This window comes from Xenopus tropicalis, chromosome 1 (assembly GCF_000004195.4).
Source record: "Xenopus tropicalis strain Nigerian chromosome 1, UCB_Xtro_10.0, whole genome shotgun sequence".
NCBI lineage: Eukaryota > Metazoa > Chordata > Amphibia > Anura > Pipidae > Xenopus > Xenopus tropicalis.
Window position 1 is genome coordinate 198,572,723 of NC_030677.2, and position 18,964 is coordinate 198,591,686.

Below are 18,964 nucleotides of genomic sequence, written 5' to 3' on the forward strand. Positions count from 1 at the left end.
ATGGTTTCAGCATTTTCAGGTATCGGATCCGTTATCCAGAAAGTTCCAAATTACGGGAAGGCTATCTGCTATAGCAAATTACTCTTATTATTACAGAGAAAAATGAAATCATTTTTAAAAATTAAACAGTACCTGCACTTGATCCCAACTAAGATATAATTACCCCTTATTGGGGGCAGAACAGCCCTATTGGGTTTATTTAATGGTTAAATGATTCCCTTTTCTCTGTAATAATAAAACAGTACCTGTACTTGACCCAACTAAGATATAATTACCCCTTATTGGGGCAGAACAGTCCTATTGGGTTTATTTAATGGTTAAATGATTCCCTTTTCTCTGTAATAATAAAACAGTACCTGTACTTGATCCCAACTAAGATATAATTACCCCTTATTGGGGGCAGAACAGCCCTATTGGGTTTATTTCATGTTTAAATGATTCCCTTTTCTCTGTAATAATAAAACAGTACCTGTACTTGATCCCAACTAAGATATAATTACCCCTTATTGGGGCAGAACAGTCCTATTGGGTTTATTTAATGGTTAAATGATTCCCTTTTCTCTGTAATAATAAAACAGTACCTGTACTTGATCCCAACTAAGATATAATTACCCCTTATTGGGGCAGAACAGCCCCATTGGGTTTATTTAATGGTTAAATGATTCCCTTTTCTCTGTAATAATAAAACAGTACCTGTACTTGATCCCAACTAAGATATAATTACCCCTTATTGGGGGCAGAACAGCCCTATTGGGTTTATTTCATGGTTAAATTATTTTTCAGTAAACTTAATGTATGAAGATCCAAATTACAGAAAGATCCCTTATCTGGAAAACCCCAGGTCCTGAGCATAACAAGTCCCATACCTGTACACTCATTTAGAAACAGTCATGGCTCCTTTTATCACAAAATATGTAAGATAAATCATGTGGCACTAGCAGTAATGTATATCTAGTCGGTTCTCTAACAGAAATCTGCTTCTCTCCCATAAGCATTAAGTACCAAGTACAATTGATTTCCAATAACATACATGTATATGATCTATTATCCACAATTTTTGGGACCTGGGGGTTTCCAGATAAGGGGTCTTTCTGTAATTTAGATCTCCATACCTTTAGATTTACCTTTAGAAAATAATTTACATAGTTACATAGGGTTGAAAAAAGACCAGTGTCCATCAAGTTCAACCCATCCAAGTAAACCCAGCACACCTAACCCACACCTACCAATCTATACACTCACATACATAAACTATAAATACAACCAGTAATACTAACTGTAGATATTAGTATCACAATAGCCTTGGATATTCTGATTGATCAAGAACTCATCCAGGCCCCTCTTAAAGGCATTAACATAATCTGCCATTACCCCATCACTAGGAAGGGCATTCCATAACCTCACTGCCCTCACCGTGAGGAACCCCCTACGCTGCTTCAAATGGAAGCTCCGTTCCTCTAATCTAAAGGGGTGACCTCTGGTGCGCTGATTGTTTTTATGGGAAAAAAGAACATCCCCCATCTGCCTATAATCCCCTCTAATGTACTTGTACAGAGTAATCATGTCCCCTCGCAAGCGCCTCTTTTCCAGAGAAAACAACCCCAACCCTGACAGTCTCACCTCATAGTTTAACCCTTCCATCCCCTTTACCAGTTTAGTGTCAGTCTCTGCACTCTCTCCAGCTCATTAATATCCTTCTTAAGGACTGGAGCCCAAAACTGCCCCCCATACTCAAGGTGAGGCCTTACCAGGGACCTATAAAGGGGCAAAATTATGTTCTCATCCCTTGAGTCAATGCCCTTTTTTATACAAGACAGCACTTTATTTGCTTTAGTAGCCACAGACACTGCCTGGAATTAGACAACTTGTTATCAACAAAAACCCCCAGATCCTTCTCCATTAAGGAAACCCCCAACACACTACCATTCAGTAGATAGTTTGCGTTTATATTATTTCTACCAAAGTGCATAACTTTGCACTTATCAACATTGAACCTCATTTTCCAGTTTGCTGCCCAGTTTTCTAATTTTGTCAAATCGCTCTGCAAAGCGGCAGCATCCTGCATGGAACTTATAGTTTTGCACAATTTTGTGTCATCAGCAAAAATAGAAACAGTACTGTCTATGCCCACCTCCAGGTCATTAATAAACAAGTTAAAAAGCAAAGGCCCAAGGACTGACCCCTGCGGTACTCCACTAACCACACTGGCCCAATTAGAAAATGTTCCATTTACCACCACTCTTTGTACTCTATCCTTCAGCCAGTTCTCTATCCAATTACAAATATTATGTTCTAGGCCAATATTCCTTAATTTGATCATTAACCTTCTGTGAGGTACTGTATCAAACGCTTTAGCAAGTCCAAGTAGATGACATCAACTGCCATTCCAGCATCAAGGTTCCTACTCACCTCCTCATAAAAGGCGACTAAATTAGTCTGGCAAGATCTGTTACGCATAAAACCATGCTGGCACAAACTAATAGTATTGTGAACTGCAATGTATTCAAGTACCCTATCCCTTATTACCCCTTCCAAAAGTTTTCCTACTACTGATGTCAGACTAACAGGCCTATAGTTTTCAGGCTGAGAACGGGATCCCTTTTTAAATAACGGCACCACATTAGCAATCCGCCAGTCTCTTGGCACCATGCCAGACCTCAATGAATCCTGAAAAATTAAGTGAAGAGGTTTGGCAATCACAGCCCTCAGCTCATTTAATACCCTGGGATGAATCCCATCCGGCCCTGGACCTTTGTTTACCTTTACATGTTCAAGTCTCTTTTGAATTTCCTCCCGAGTGACCCATGCGTCAGTAGCTAAATTACTAGCACTGGGTATATTACAAGGGAAGCCTTCATTATCTGGCTCCTCAGATGTATAGACAGATTTAACCATTAAATAAACCCAATAGGGCTGTTCTGCCCCAATAAGGGGTAATTATATCTTAGTTGGGATCAAGTACAGGTACTGTTTTATTATTACAGAGAAAAGGGAATCATTTAACCCTGAAATAAACCCAATAGGGCTGTTCTGCCCCCAATAAGGGGTAATTATATCTTAGTTGGGATCAAGTACAGGTACTGTTTTATTATTACAGAGAAAAGGGAATCATTTAACCATGAAATAAACCCAATAGGGCTGTTCTGCCCCAATAAGGGGTAATTATATCTTAGTTGGGATCAAGTACAGGTACTGTTTTATTATTACAGAGAAAAGGGAATCATTTAACCATGAAATAAACCCAATAGGGCTGTTCTGCCCCAATAAGGGGTAATTATATCTTAGTTGGGATCAAGTACAGGTACTGTTTTATTATTACAGAGAAAAGGGAATCATTTAACCATTAAATAAACCCAATAGGGCTGTTCTGCCCCCAATAAGGGGTAATTATATCTTAGTTGGGATCAAGTACAGGTACTGTTTTATTATTACAGAGAAAAGGGAATCATTTAACCATTAAATAAACCCAATAGGGCTGTTGTGCCCCCAATAAGGAGGTAATTATATCTTAGTTGGAATCAAGTACAGGTACTGTTTTATTATTACAGAGAAAAAAGGATAAAAGATACAATAAGGAGAGATCCCTACTTGCAAGGCTTATAACCTAAATGTATCCATCTATCTATCTATCTATCTATCTATCTATCTATCTATCTGTCTATCTAATTTCGTTTATCTAATTTAGTCTCTAACTATCGGTCAAATTCAGTTTAAATATAGTTTAGTTGAGTTTATGTTTAAAAAAATCTATTTAGTGAATATTTACCTGACTGAAACCTTCGTGGGTTAGTGTGCCGCAGCCATTATGATCCACAGCCTTGAAGCTCTGCAGAGTGCTGAGAAGCTGCGTTACGGAGGGGTACGGCCATGGCAGAGATGCTGACAGCAGGAATAGGCGCCAGTTTACCACATCAGAGTTCTGAGATAATTCAGATGTCATTTCTTTTATCTGGAACAGAGGGGGGAATAATCACTGATGCTTCCCAGTCAAACAATGTCTTATTTTTAAAGGAAAACTATACCCCAAACAATATGTCTCTATAAAAATATATTGCATAAACAGCTCATATGTAAACCCTGCTTCATCTAAATAACCCATTTTCATATAAATATACTTTTTTAGTAGTATGTGCCATTGGGTAATCCTAAATAGCAAACTGGCATTTTATGTACTAAGGGCCGCCCCGTGGGATCATAGGATTCACAGTGCACACAAGCCAAGGCACACATACATGCTAGGCCCCATCAGCCAATGAATGGGCAGAGTTCTGCCTTTTACTCCCACACTACTTCCTGTTACAGTTAGAGCTGCATTATTTCCTGTCAGCTGATCTCTGAGGGAGCACACAGCCCATCACTAAATGGCGGCTCAAGGGAAAGGATGTAAAAGGGCAATATTTACTGATATATATATTCCAGTTTGGTGAGATTCTTTAATATGAGAGTGAGAGGCAGAGCATCCATTTAATCCTCCTACCTCTGGAAGTGTAAGCTGCATCCACGAATCAGGGAGGGCATCGTTTCCAAGTCTCGCTGATGTAATATCCAGGAGAATATCGATAAACGTTTTATTGGATATTAGTCCTGTTTAAAGATAAATAATAGTTAGTAAGACAATATTGTGCCATTTTTAACTTTATTTATGAATTTGTCTTATTGGGCCTATGATCCAGCTCAAATCCAACTCTTTTCATGCAGAAGCTGAATACCCAATAAACTGCATTTGTGCAGTGCATGTTTTATATAAAAAGTATTATATCATAAAAACTCCTAAAGCACCTGGGCTGCCAAGGGGCCATAAACAAACCTCTCTCAGAGATGCCAACCCATCCATTTATTTCCAGTCTCCTATGAGATATCCCTACAGGCTTTATTTGGAAGTAAATCTTGTTTTTATTCAACCAAAACTTGCCCCCAAGTCAGGAATTCAAAAATAACTCCCTGGTTTGGGGGCACTGAGAGCAACACCCAAGGGGTTGGGGAGCAACATGTTGCCCCGGAGCCACTGGTTGGGGATCCCTGCCTTACAGTCTGTGCTGCTATAACACAGCTATTTTGAGTTGATTGCTGAGCATTCATGTACAGTATCTGTGCCATTAGGCAACAATGTCTGTGAGTACCGACTCTAAGGTTGTTATTCCCTGAGCAGTCACCTGTCTGTGCTCTACCAATGAGACCCATTGATATGGTACCTTCAGGAGCGATCTGAGCAAACTGCTGGTATAATCTGTGGAGCTGAGCGACAGTCAGTGTCGCATTGGCTGATATCTCTACTGCAGGAGGGCGAGAAGGTGGCGGAGGATCGGGCACCACTTGTACATCTGAATTAATGTAGAAATCTGTATTCTCCAGGACAAGCTGATACTTTATTTTGGTGCCCGTTTCAATATGGTGACGAGCAATATGGATGAGTTGCTCCACGCTGGAAAGAGAGAACATGTAGGTTCAGAGATAGCACCATGGTTATTATCGTTATACAGCGCTTATTTGCCTTTAGGACAGATATTCAGGTACAACCCTGTGCAGCAATGATCATATATGTACATATCCAGTTTCAATAGAGAAAAGGGCCAAATTCAAAGTAACTGTATCTTAATTAAAGAAAATCCACGTGGCATCCTTCACATTACTTTTACCCCTTCCTTTCACCCAGTAACTGTTCCTATACAGATTCAGTTTTTTTATAGGGTCCACTAATCATGAGCAACTCCATGTTTTTCTGCCTGCCCCTGTAGGAGTTTACTGACTACCTGGGGGAGACTTCCAGGGGAGGGGTGGTCCAACTCTAACTGCCTCTCCCCTGCACATTGCTCTGGAAATGGCCATACCTGCCCTCAGGGCCGGAACTAGGGGCAGGCAGAAGAGGCAGCTGCCTAGGGTGCAACGATTAGGGGGCACCATACAGAAGCCTCTCCTGCCTACCCCTAGTCTTCCTTCTTTGTCATTAGCGGCGGGGGCAATGACCCATCGCATCGCGCATTGGCGTGGTGGCTGACCAGGTTGCCCAGGGCGCCCGGTTGGCTTGGCCCACCCCTGCTGCTTGGGAATCAGTGTAGTCTGCAACATACTCAGTACTTGGGCAGTTGTCTAGGAAGTGACAGAGCCTGCCATTTGCCTCATTAGAGACTGGCTGCACATCCACATTATCAATAGGAATGTTACATGCAAGAGAAACTTGTGCAGAGTGAGAAGAGTTCCTACTGATTTATGTAAGGTGAGTAGTGATCAGCTGGCAGGGCTGAACTGAGTACAGATTATTTTAAATGCAATCAGTGCTGCCCTGCAACATGTATTTATTATTATTATTATTAACATTTATTTATAAAGCGCCAACATATCCCGCAGCGCTGTACAATAAGTGGGTTTCATACATTGGACATACAGAGTAACATATAAAGCAATCAATAACCGATACAAGAGGTGAAGAGGGCCCTGCCCAAAAGAGCTTACAATCTACAAGACATGAATATTCAAATGATCTGGTAACCCTAGTTTTTTGGGGTAACTTCTTTGCACAAAATACTTTGGGGGGTTCTATCATAGCAAATTTTTGCATATTAACTTGTAACTTTTTTTTTTTTTTTAACGTATCGGTAAATAGAGCCCCTCCAGCAGAATCCTGCTTTGAAATTGTTTTTTTTAAAAGAGCAAACAGATTTTGTTATACTTAATATTGAAATTCGACATGCGGCTAGCCATAATCTTAGTTTCCCAAGTGTCCTCAGCCATGTGACTTGTACTCTGATATATGTCAGTCACTCTTTACTGCTGCGCTGCAAGTTTGAGTGATATCACCCCCTTCCTTTCCCCCCTCCAGGAGCCAGTCAGCAGAACAATGGAAAGTCAGCAAGATAGCAGCTACATTACAACTGGTGGTGGTAGCGCAGCAAAAACCCAAATGGTTGGTGCTCACTACGGGGATATCAACCATCATTCATATGTGAAAGAATTATATTATGTCATATTAAGACACACCCTTAAATCCATATGCCTCCTCCTGCCCTGTGGATAGCACAGCAACCCCCAGTACATAATTACACACCTTAGGGACCATTAAACGGCTATTTCTACCTACTAGCAAACTCCCAGAAAAAACCTCTTCCAGGTTCACCTACTACAGGCAGCAAAGGGCAGGCAGAATATGGCACACACAGGCAGCATAGGGCAGGCAGAGTATGGCACACACAGGCAGCATAGGGCAGGCAGAGTATGGCACACACAGGCAGCATAAGGCAGGCAGAGTATGGCACACACAGGCAGCATAGGGCAGGCAGAATATGGCACACACAGGCAGGGTAGGGCAGGCAGAGTATGGCACACACAGGCAGCATAGGGCAGGCAGAGCATGGCACACACAGGCAGCAAAGGGCAGGCAGAGTATGGCACACACAGGCAGCATAGAGCTGGCAGAGTATGGAACACACAGGCAGCATAGGGCAGGCAGAGTATGGCACACACAGGCAGTGTAGGGCAGGCAGACTATGGCACATACAGGTAGCATAGGGCAGGAAGAGTATGGCACACACACCCTATGCTGCTTGTGTGTGACAAATGAAATGCAAAATCCTGCTGGTAAAATTCACTTTTAAATCCACTTTTATTTTGTCTCAAACTTTTGTGAATTCCTCCCATCAATGTGTTTAATTTGCTCTCAGTTTAACCCCGCAATGCCCAGGGCTGCCCTCCACTATCAGGAATGAATGGGAATAAATACATTTAAAATTTGCCCAGTTTTATGGTGGGACCCCTGACTGGAAAGTGTTTTGGCAAATGGAACCTGACCACTTTATTATTCCTTTGTATAAAGACACAAATGAGTTCATTAGTAATCCGTTTAGATACATCAGCTGTGGCTGCTTGGCAGGGCCGGAACTAGGGGTAGGCAGAAGAGGCAGCTGCCTAGGGCGCAATGATTAGGGGGCACCAGACAGGAGCCTCTCCTGCCTACCCCGAGTCTTCCTTCTATGTCATTCCCCCTCCACTTGTCATTAGCGGTGGGGGCAATGACCCATCGCATCGCAACCCCCCCCTCCAAAACTCCGCCAAAGCATGGGGGGGGGGGGTGTGGAGGCTGACCGGGTTGCCTATGGCACCCAGTCGGCTTGGCCTGCCCCCGCCTGTCCTGCAAATAGTAACATTTACTCATCTTATGCTTATGTGACATACATACAAGTGCATGCAAGCAAACTGAATAAAAACATAAATGGCTGCCAAAGTAGGTCACAAACAAAAAACCATATTGTCGAATTAACTGGAAAAATTCACTGATGTTGTGCAATATAAAAGATATATATGTGTTATGGCAAACCAAAGGCTGCGTGTATTTATACCACAGCCCCTCCACTCTGTCATAATGTTTGTGATAAAGCAGCCAAAGTGTAGCATGTAGATGTTAAAGGAGAAGGAAAGGTAAAAACTAAGACTAAAGGTCTATGTAAATACAGCCATAAGCACTCACAGAGTGCTCTATCAAAAGAAACACAGGATTTCTTGTCTTCCTCTTTTGTAAACATTTTCTTGTGTATCTGACTTCCTCGCTCAGAAAAATCCTTCATTCCCTGGGCCAGAGTTTGAGCAGCTCTCTCCTGCTCCCCCCTCCCATAAGAATCCTTAAAACTCACTCCCCCCTCCCTTAGGAATGTGTAATCTGAACGGCTAGAGCTGCAACAGGAAGCTATGAAGACCAAGCTAAAATGGCAGCCACTGTCTTAAATAAATAGAGGGAGCTTCTAGGGCTGTTTACTCAGGTATGGTAATGCTTTCTGCAGAATAAATATAGTGTAAAATACCAAAATGACTTTCCTTCTTTAAAAGCTTGATTTCATGTATTACCTTGCCATTTCTGCCAGGAATCTTGCTCCCATCCACATTTCCATATCTTTGTAGGCACTCTCAGCTCTCGATGCAATATCCTGGCACACTTCTAAGGCTTTTGTTTTAATAACTTCCAGCCGTAAGTTAGCAGCCATCTCTGAAAGGTAAGTATAAACCAGTCCAGTACATAGAAGTATTAGTTTAAAAGGAGGAATGTCATTGGGGTGTGTCAAAGTATTCTGGATAATAGATTGCATGCCTGTATTCACACACAGGAATATATATATATATATATATATATATATATATATATATATATATATATATATATGGGTGTCATCCTATATAAATCATTAGAAATCTACTGAGCATTAATAACACATTATTTTGCAGATCAGCACTGCATGTATTCTGGGAAATATGTCATTAATGCAGTATGGAAGAGTATGTCAATCAGTACCAACCTTCATACTCTAAAGCAGCAATATGCTCCTGCTTCAACTTCATCTTTAGCTCCTGCTTCTTTTGCAACTCAGTACTGTCTTCTAGGGTCTGAAGAGAAGGTGTGGGGTCTGCAGGGCCTGGGGACTTTGCTTCTGAGAAAAGAATGTGTATATATATATATATATACATTGATATTTTATATGTTACTAACTGCAGCTCTTTAACTTCAGTTCTTTCTCACTGATGAAGGAAACATTATTCAGCCCCCATTTATTATACTGTACGGGGAAGAACGGTTAAATGAGAGTGGGATAATGAGAGTAGGATAGTAGTCTGAGAGCAAAGTGAGTAAGAAACAAATTAAAATGAGAGAAAAGGTGATGGAGTGATTAAAATATATAATGAAATATAAGACAATCTAACAGCTGGAGTGTTAGAGTACGGAAGAAAATAAGGTGAGAAGGATAGAGCAGTAAAGTGAGATTGCAGGAAGATGACAAGATATGGATGAGTGAGTATGGAGATGAAAGAAAGGGTAGGTAGATGAAAGGGAAAGGCTAGTTTTGTCGTAGGGCATCAAGGGGGCCTCCAGGGTGGGAGATACAAGTACAAAGGATGCAGCATACTGTGTAGCAACTGTTAGTTTTTGCTAGTATATAGACCAGGATTGTCCAGCCTGCAGCCCTCCAGCAGCTATGTATGTTAGGGTTAGGCTGGTACTTGAATTGCTGGAGGGCCACGGGTTGGACACCCTTAATTTCGGAAATTTACCCAACACTCAGATCACTGAGAAGAAGATTGTGGGAATGAGAGAGAGTGGGTTTAATTATATAGTGGGTTGTATGTCAGTGAAAATAAAAAGTAGTCAGTGAGGAGGAAACATAATGAAGATCTTGATTATCAAGGACAAAGAGAGTAAGAGAATAAGGTCAGAATGAGAGAGAGGAAAAGAGGAAAATCATATACTGAGATGGCCTGAGATAGAAGGAGTGTGGGTATGAATATGGGACAGTAATAGTAAGGGAAAAGTAGTGCAATAGTGTAAGGGTGGGAGATAAACAGAGGAAGTGAAAACATGATGTGAGAAGAAAGTGGTTGAGTTAGTAAATGAGAAATTAAAATATAAAAGAGAAAGAAAAAAGAAAGAAAGAAAGAATGAAAAGAAAGAAAGATGAAAGCAGGAGTATGAGAAGTGCTAGAGAAGAGTGAATGCGTGGGAGGGAAAGTGAGTGGGATAAAATGATAGGAAGAAGAGAAAGTAAGAGTATGAGTATGACTGTTTATTTAATGAATGTGAAAATGTGATAAAGAGGTGGGAGTATAATTGGGTGACAATGAAAAAAGTGATAAGTTATGGGTGATACTGGGTGCTGCAAACTAACATCTACTTAAGGGACACTGGCTTCTACTGATAAATCTGACTCCCCTACAAATACCTTTTTTCCTGTTTGGCGACTTTGGCGGCGCTTTCTTTTTCCCTCCTTTGCCACTAGCCCGAGATGCAGCTTGTGAAGCTTTCGCTCTCTCTTTTTCCTTCATTTCCATCAGTTGCCTTTCTTTTTCCTCTTCTGCTTCTTTGGACTGTTTTTCATTCGACACCTGGGAGACATTGATGGCACAAAGAAAGATAGAAAAAAAATTGAAAATAAATATTAAATAAATACAAACTCTGCTCATAATATTACCTGGAAAATGTAAGGAGAGATTTGAATGCTGGTAGCCATTTATGTGCTTGGTCATGTGCCCCCCCGGGCAGGAAGGCCCGTGCAGAATTACTGGATTTAATGAGCCTGCCCATTCTTTTCGGGTGCAGTAACAAGGGCAACATTTATTCAGATCTTGTAATCCATAGCAACCAATTTAATGTTTGCTATCCTGCACCACACAAGTGAATAATAGCTATAGGGTACTGCAAATGGGGAGATGGTTCCCCTGTCTCTATACTTCACTGCAATGGCTTAAAGAGCCATGTATTTTGCTTAATCTCTTACCGTTATTGGTTGAAAAGAGAGACATTTATGAACAAGCAAATTAAAATAATACCATGTTTGCAATGGCTGAAACAGCAGTTTGCCAGGTGTCAGTGATAAGTTTTTCATCAGCCTCGGAGATCTGCCCAAGGTGGTCTGTGGGGGGCTCCTCCTTTGCCTTGGCTTGACTTTTGGCTTTCTGTTTGCCTGTGTTCTGTTCAGGTGACTGGGCTCTTCGGGGTATAAGAGGAATTCTGCAGAGAAAAAAGAAAAATAAATTATTCCTAAGAGTGAGCTTGTTATTTGCAATCTGTAGAACTCAAAAACCACAGACAGTAGGGCTTGGCATTTGTTGATGATATATATATATATATCAACCTACAGAATTAGACAAGGAGAGGAGAAGGGGGTCACTGTGCCAAAGGAAAATGCAACTGGGAAGTAAAAGTCTCTGTGCCGAGGGGCAATACAGTTGGGAAGTAGAAGTCACTGAGTTGAGGGGAATGCAATTAGTAAGCATAGGGTGGGCAGACAATGGCTTGCAAAGAGGACAGCGGGTCACAGCCCATGTAGTAGGGTAATACTGTTTCTCTGTATACTGAAAAATGATCAAAACTCTCAGAGAAGCGGTAGTCTCCACATAAATGTGCATCCAGTGATGGGGAAAGGGTCCTATGGAACACAATTATATTTTATTTGTTACACTGTTAGATTTAGATCCCATCCTGCAGCAAAAAAGTTAGAATTCTAGTCCTTGATGGGTGGAAAATGAAATAATAAAGAATTCCCTGCTAATTAATGTATGAAGGCTCCTGCAGAGGGTTAGCTAAGGAGATATAAGGGCCAAGGCATCCTCTTTAGAAACTTCTGCTTCATTAACGTGAAAGCCAAAATTGATGGGGCCCTAAAGACCTCGAAGAGGATATTTTGACTGCAATTTGTTGATAACAAAAGCCCAGTGTTTGGAGTGCCAGAGTTCTCTGGTATTGTGCAGGTTCAGGTACATTGCATTTATAGGCCAAACGTACAGTTTTCCATTTATTTGTACAGGAACGCTAAAGCCTCCAGGATAATTCTTGTGTTAATCCTGGCCCTGAGCTAATATCTGCTATTGTATATATATGTGCTGCTGGGACACTGTTAGCCTCACAGTAAGCAGCACAATCAGATGTGGGAGCTGAGGAAACAAAAGCAATGAAGGTTGGTGCTACTCATACGCCAGGAGAAGGGAGGACTGTGTGTGTAACACAGGAAACGCGCAGGCACAGAGCGAGAGATCACAGATGATAAGTAAGGTGGAGAACATCAGTTCCAAGTTGCCAAGGTAAAAATAAGAAAACTGTTAGTAATACAGCGCCAAACACTAGCCAACTAGATATGTATATATATATAAGTTTTCAGACTGGCACACCCTGTAAAAAATCTTCCCAGCTTTATTGTAGACACTTTGTACAAAATGTTCCAACGTTTCGGTCCCCACTAGAACATTTTGTACAATGTCTCTACAATAAAGCTGGGAAGATTTTTTACAGGGTGTGCCGGTCTGAAAACTTTTTTGTGTATTTAATATAAGGACTGGTGTATGTATACACAGGCTGGGGGGCTGAAGCCTTTCTCTGTTGCCCCAAGTCCAATCCCCTCTAACTGTAGCCTTGCTTGTGGCTTTGGGTTCATCCCCACTAATCTCTGTGCTAGAAGGGCCCTTACTAAAGTGAGATCTGAGGCTCCAAACCCCTGATACCCTACGGCAGCAGAGACATCCCAATCACAGGGCAAGGCTTGAAGGGAATTCTCAAGCAGCAATGTGGCAAAGTTGATGTTGTTAGTGCCAAATGCACACAAAAAGGAAGATAGGAAGGTTTGTGTTTTTCCCATTCAACATAGGGGAACAAAATATTACAAGTGGGAACTATACAGATGTAGAAGATTTACTGGATCATCTACAGAAATGCAACACCACTTACTCAAATGGGAATTGTGTGCGGGATAAATGGATGCCACATGGGGAGGGTGAATGTGTGAGTGTAGAGATGGAATGAAAGTTATCAGGGCAAAAGTGAGAGGGGGGAAAGCACAGAATTTGGTGAGGCCCCTGTGTGTTTACAGGGAATTCCAGAGAGAAGAAGATAAATATGGGGGAGTAGATGTTGGGAATATTGTAATACTCCTGGCCAGGCACTGATTTTTTCTTTCAAAGTTATATAATGGATGTTAAATATAGTGTAATGTTAATCTGAAAAGTCTGTTTAGAGCAGTAAAGAAGTCAGCAATTAGAGGGAATATGGAAAGGAGTGCGTTATGTACTATACTCTATCTGGGATACTCTGTACTGCAATACTCTATATATCAGTGCTGTTCAACTTCTGTTGTACCGAGGGCCGGAATTTTTCCGACCTACGTGGTGGAGGGCCGATAATGGAAGCCAGTTTTGACCACTCCCCTTTTTGAAACCGCACCCACTTGAAACCACACCCATGTTATCACATCACCCATATTAATGGTTGTAGTACAGCAAAAACCTGCCATACTCTGCCTGCCCTACCCTGCCTGTGTGTGCCATACTCTGCCTTCCCTACCCTGCCTGTGTGTGCCATACTCTGCCTTCCCTACCCTGCCTGTGTGTGCCATACTCTGCCTTCCCTACCCTGCCTGTGTGCCATACTCTGCCTGCCCTACCCTGCCTGTGTGTGCCATACTCTGCCTTCCCTACCCTGCCTGCGTGTGCCATACTTTCACTGTGTTTGCCATTCTTGGCTAGTTTGTGCCATTCTTGGTTGGTTTGTGCCATTCTTGGCTGGTTTGTGCCATACTCTGCCTGTGTGTGCCATACTCTGCCTGCCCTACTCTGCCTGTGTGTGCCATACTCTGCCTTCCCTACTCTGCCTGTGTGTGCCATACTCTGCCTTCCCTACCCTGCCTGTGTGTGCCATACTCTGCTTGCCCTATGCTGCCTGTGTGTATGGCACACACAGGCAGCCTACAGTGACACAATGATGGCACTGCTCCTACTGTCTGCACAATAACTATATATTAAAAAACTTTTTAATTGCAGTACCACCTCAGTATATGTTCTTTTTGTAGTGTGCAGGGATTATTTGTGGGTTTCTACTGCTCCTGAGGTGTGAACAGGGGAACAATGGGGGTGATTACAGCCTGAGCCTGAGGTGTGCACACTGCAGGGGGTGAACAATGCAGAGATTAAAAGGTGTGAACAGTACAGGGAATTACATATTTAAACAATACAGCCTGATTACAGCCTGAATCTGAGGTGAGAACCATGTAGGGGGGGCAGTTAGTACTGATACCATTAAAAGCTTACACAAGAGTAAGCCATCAAAGCAGCCAGACAGGTGGGGGGGCCACACAGAGGGGGGTCGCGGGCCGCAGCCGCCAGTTGGACAGCACTGCTCTATATATATATTAGCAAACACTTCTTGTCACAACATAGGGCATATAATTATAGTAATATATGATAGGAGGGGATATGTAGGACTTCTTTATACAATAAATATTCTCTTTCACACTAACCAACTGGTTTCCCCTTGGCACCACTAATCCTCAAGCAAGTTCACAGAGGAAATGATGAGTGGTTATTGGTTCAGGGGTGCCAACCAACACTATAAAAGCTGCAATAAGCCAACTAGTCACTATCAGTATGGCAAACAGGCATCTATGGTAATACTAACATGGCAAAATGCTTAGGAACATTATTAACTAAAGAGAAACAAGGCCTCATTTGCAAGGACAGGGGGCCCTGTCCCTGCCACCTACCTAGGCTGTGCTGCACGTCCTGACGCTGCTCTCTGTACTTAGTGCTGTATATTTTTTTGCCCCTATTGTAGGGGTCATTTTTCACCCTGTGGGGTGCAAGTGCAGTGCACAGTTGGGTGCAAATGTACAGAGAGCAGCTACCACCTGCTTTAAAGCAGATCAATTGCAGATGTTTTGTGCACTTTTCATGCTGAGTTTGGTTTTGCAAATGAGGCTCAATGAGTTGCCGCAGTGTATTTAGTGTATATACATTGTGGCAGAGTGTGGGATTTTGTGGGCAAGAGAAGCAATATTTCTGCCAGCAGCTCTAGGGTTAATGCTGTTCCATTACCTAGCTGCTGTGTTGGAAAAAGGATCTACCTGCAACTGACTAGCCTGCCTGTGAGAGGAGAGAGGAACATGTTGCTCAGGAGCCACTGGTTGTGGATCACTGTACTATGGTGATTTAGAATTATTGGATAATCAAAGATGACATTATCAAGGTACTGGAAATGTTTACCTTTTAGGGTTCTCAGAATCCCCCTGCGTGCTTGAGTTAGCAATGTCCAGCAGTGGGATACGGGAAAAGGTATGGCTGGCCTCAGATGGGGCTTGTCCCTCCATTCCTTGGTAGTAATCACTGAGAAGTCTTGTGGTGTCTTGGAAGCGATCAACTTCCGCCTTAATGAAAATGAAAGATAAATAAGCAAAACAGAACCAGCATCATCCGCAGACAAAGTCAAACAGGCGAATCTATGGGACATCTTACAATAGTTGGGAAAATAAGGGCAACCTTGATTTTGTCAAGAAATTGCGTGTTACATACGTTCTTTCCTGTTAGAATTAAGATTTGCAAAATTCAGCTCTAGCAGAATAAGGCTGGCCATAGAAATCGTTGTAGTTCTCTATAAAGTTTGGGTAGGGTATAGTTGTTTTCTGCTAATAGGGCGATTATGAAAAAGAGCCTATTGTAATCCCTGAGATGTCTGGATTAAGTCACATATTTTGTGCTGGGGGTTCCATACACATAGCAAAGATTAGAGGGGATAGGGGACAGCCCTGCCTGGTTCCATTTTTAATAAGGAACAGTGATGGATACTTGGGCAGTGGGAAACTGATACATTTTCATTATGGCTTTGGTAAATTTATAACCGCACCCCATGCGAAGTAGTACTTGGTATATATATCTACAGTCTATATGGTCAAAAGCTTTCTCCACATCTAGTGATAAAAGCATGGCCTTGGTTTTTGAGCTTTCGACCTCATGGACTATCTGATGAATTTGTCTCATGTTGTTGAAGGACAACAGATTTAACAGTAAATGACAAGTGATTCTATTATAAAAGATACAACAAGACAAGGATTAATGACTGCAGTGTTGCTGTATTAAATCCGTATATACAAATGAATAGTGGGCATTTACTTCCCCAGGGTGCAAGAGCGTGCCCCTTATTGCTCACTTACAGAACACTTGTGCCCCGGGGATTGCTGGTTTCTGTACTGAGCGCCAGATTAGAAATCTGATTGGCCCATAAGGTGTGCCACAGATCTATACACACCCAAGAGGATCTGTGAGGCCTGCGGCAAGGCATAAAATGCAGGACACAGCTGCAAAGTGTAAGAACAGCTGCCCTTTTGTGATGCTGCACCCTGCATTGTAAATGAGGCCTAATGTTGTCATTGTGTATAAAATGCAAAGAGTGTGACTGCCATTTTATCCTTGGTAATGGAACAAACAACCACCAGCAACTTTAACCTCGCAAATGTCAGAAGTAACCAAAGTGAGTGAGAAAGAGTGAGTGTCCCACTGTGTGTAAATTAGGTCACAGACGTGATATGCAAAATGTACATAGGTCTCCTCCAACCCCACTCCCCACATAGCAACGCTCTCTGGTTTTCTATTAGGTTTCTTTCAAGCATGATGTCTCTAAATGCCTTGTACATTTCAGTTCCCATGCTGCAGAGCATTGCCCTGCTCTTTAGTGCAGTAGAAATCAGACGCAGTTGTGCTAAATATTTTCTCAGTCTGTCTGGTGTCAAGTCCTGTGTCACTAATGTCAGTCATGGCATTCAGTGTGCCAATGGTACTGCACCCGATTCTTTAGGTTCAAGTACGCTGTGTCTATTGACACAGGGCGCTGAGGGAACCCCTGAGCTACCAACTAGTCAGGTGGTTAGAGTAGCTCCAGGGTTCGCACAGTGCCACCAATCAATAGACGCAGCAGCGCTCCATTCAGAGCAGAAGGCAGGAAGGACTGATTGCTGAGTGCAACTATATGGAAGTGTGCAGAACGTATCTAGATGCAAGTACCTCTAATGAAAGTGGTTTTAGATGGAATTTCACTGTGGGAAAAAGCCCGAGTAGCCCACTGCGCCTCCAGGCATAACAAGCCGTAATAATCCTGGAATCAACAAGCCGATGCAGCCCTTAATCCGATGGGAAAATCAAGCCTACCTGATAGACATCTGGATGATTTTTGCCCAGATATCAGTTGGGTAGGCTTGTCTGAGGGTCCCATACATGGTCAGATGAGCTGCCGAATCACTCAACAGCTTAAGCCGGCCATACACGCACTGATAATATCGTACAAAACCTTGTTTCGTACAATATTCGGTGCGTGTATGGCAGCTCGAAGATGCAACCGATATCACAGAAGGCTGCGGATATCGGTCGACTCACCGATCAGGCAGGTTAAAAGATTTTGATCGGGTGCCGTTGAAGGCGCCTGAGCAAAATCTGCTAAAATCCCTATTGTTTCGACCCCCATATCTGATGATTCAGCCCTGAATGTCAATGGAGGATGGGAACGAAAGATTGGAATGTGTATGGACACCTTTCTATTGTAAGGAAACACATGAAGAAAATTCAGCCTGTTTTTTTTTTTAAAGTGGTTGTAACGTGGATTTTGCAAATTTTTTTGGTGAAACGGAACAGATTTGCTCATCACTATTGGGGAAGTGGCGCGGTCACATAAAAAAGGTGTGGTCGCGTCAAAAAAGTGCACAGTTGTTTCGAAAAAGGTGTGGATGCATCAAAAAAAGGTGTAAAAAAAGTAGTGGGTGTCAAAAAATTTTTGGTGACACAGAACAGACTCGCCCATCACTAATGGGGAGGTGTCTCTAGCAAATGTGCTCCATAGAAAAATATATATATATATTCATAACTTATGTACTTACAATGCACAAAAGGACACAAATTACTTATTTCAAGCAAAATGTCTTTTTTTTTACAGTCCCAAAATGTACAAATAAACATGTAAATAAGAAGGATAGTGCCGCCATATTCTGCACCAAGCGACTGCACCTGTCAGTAAGATTTATGGTGTTTAAAAGTGGAAATACAATTAAGATGTGAGTAACTGACAAAACGGCAGTGCCCTGCCCTGGGAAAAGAAGCAAAACCACATTCACAATCATTATTAAAAAAGAGCAAGGCAAGCTGTGACATCAAAGGGGGTTCTCTCATGGAGAAGATAACCACACCGGCACTGCCAAGCCTACTAAATGCTAACAGTCGTATTGGCAGTGCACAGTCAGTCAGGTGAGTTTTAGGATTAGAGGTGCATGCTAGTGATGAGCGAATTTATTCTGCAAAATTTTGCAAAATGCATTGAAGTCAATGGGTGGTTTTTTTTGTGTCGAAAGTGGGACTTTTATTTCTTACTATGGAACTTTTTTTTGCGGCCATTCGAGTCTATAGGGCAGCGGTTTCACAGGGGTCGCCCATATACACATATTTCCGATGGTCTTAGGAATAATTTTATGGTTGGGGGTCACCACAACATGAGGAACTGTATTAAAGGGTCGCGGCATTAGGAAGGTTGAGAACCACTGCTATAGGGTTTTTTTTGCAGTGAAACCTGATGAAAAAATGTGCTCATCACTTGTGCACCTAGGGGTGTATTTATTAACACTGGAGACAAACATATGTAGTGTTGCCCGTAGCAACCAATCAGCAATTGGATTTAATCGGTTGTCTACAAGTT

General features: G+C 42.2%; 1 protein-coding gene across 3 annotated transcripts in view; it reads right to left on the reverse strand.

Moving 5' to 3' along the window:
* spef2 (sperm flagellar 2) overlaps positions 1-18,964 on the reverse strand; it is a 107,461-nt gene that overhangs the window by 33,880 nt on the left and 54,617 nt on the right. For 2 of the 3 annotated variants that reach the window (XM_031894702.1, XM_031894698.1), the window contains exons 25-32: positions 15,499-15,659; positions 11,302-11,482; positions 10,695-10,857; positions 9,279-9,410; positions 8,833-8,971; positions 5,193-5,422; positions 4,478-4,584; positions 3,767-3,949 (exon numbers count right to left, since the gene is read on the reverse strand). In XM_031894702.1, coding sequence (XP_031750562.1) covers positions 3,767-3,949; positions 4,478-4,584; positions 5,193-5,422; positions 8,833-8,971; positions 9,279-9,410; positions 10,695-10,857; positions 11,302-11,482; positions 15,499-15,659 — 1,296 coding nt within the window. The remainder of the gene's footprint in view (positions 1-3,766; positions 3,950-4,477; positions 4,585-5,192; positions 5,423-8,832; positions 8,972-9,278; positions 9,411-10,694; positions 10,858-11,301; positions 11,483-15,498; positions 15,660-18,964) is intronic. The other variant, XM_031894707.1, reaches the window with a different exon arrangement.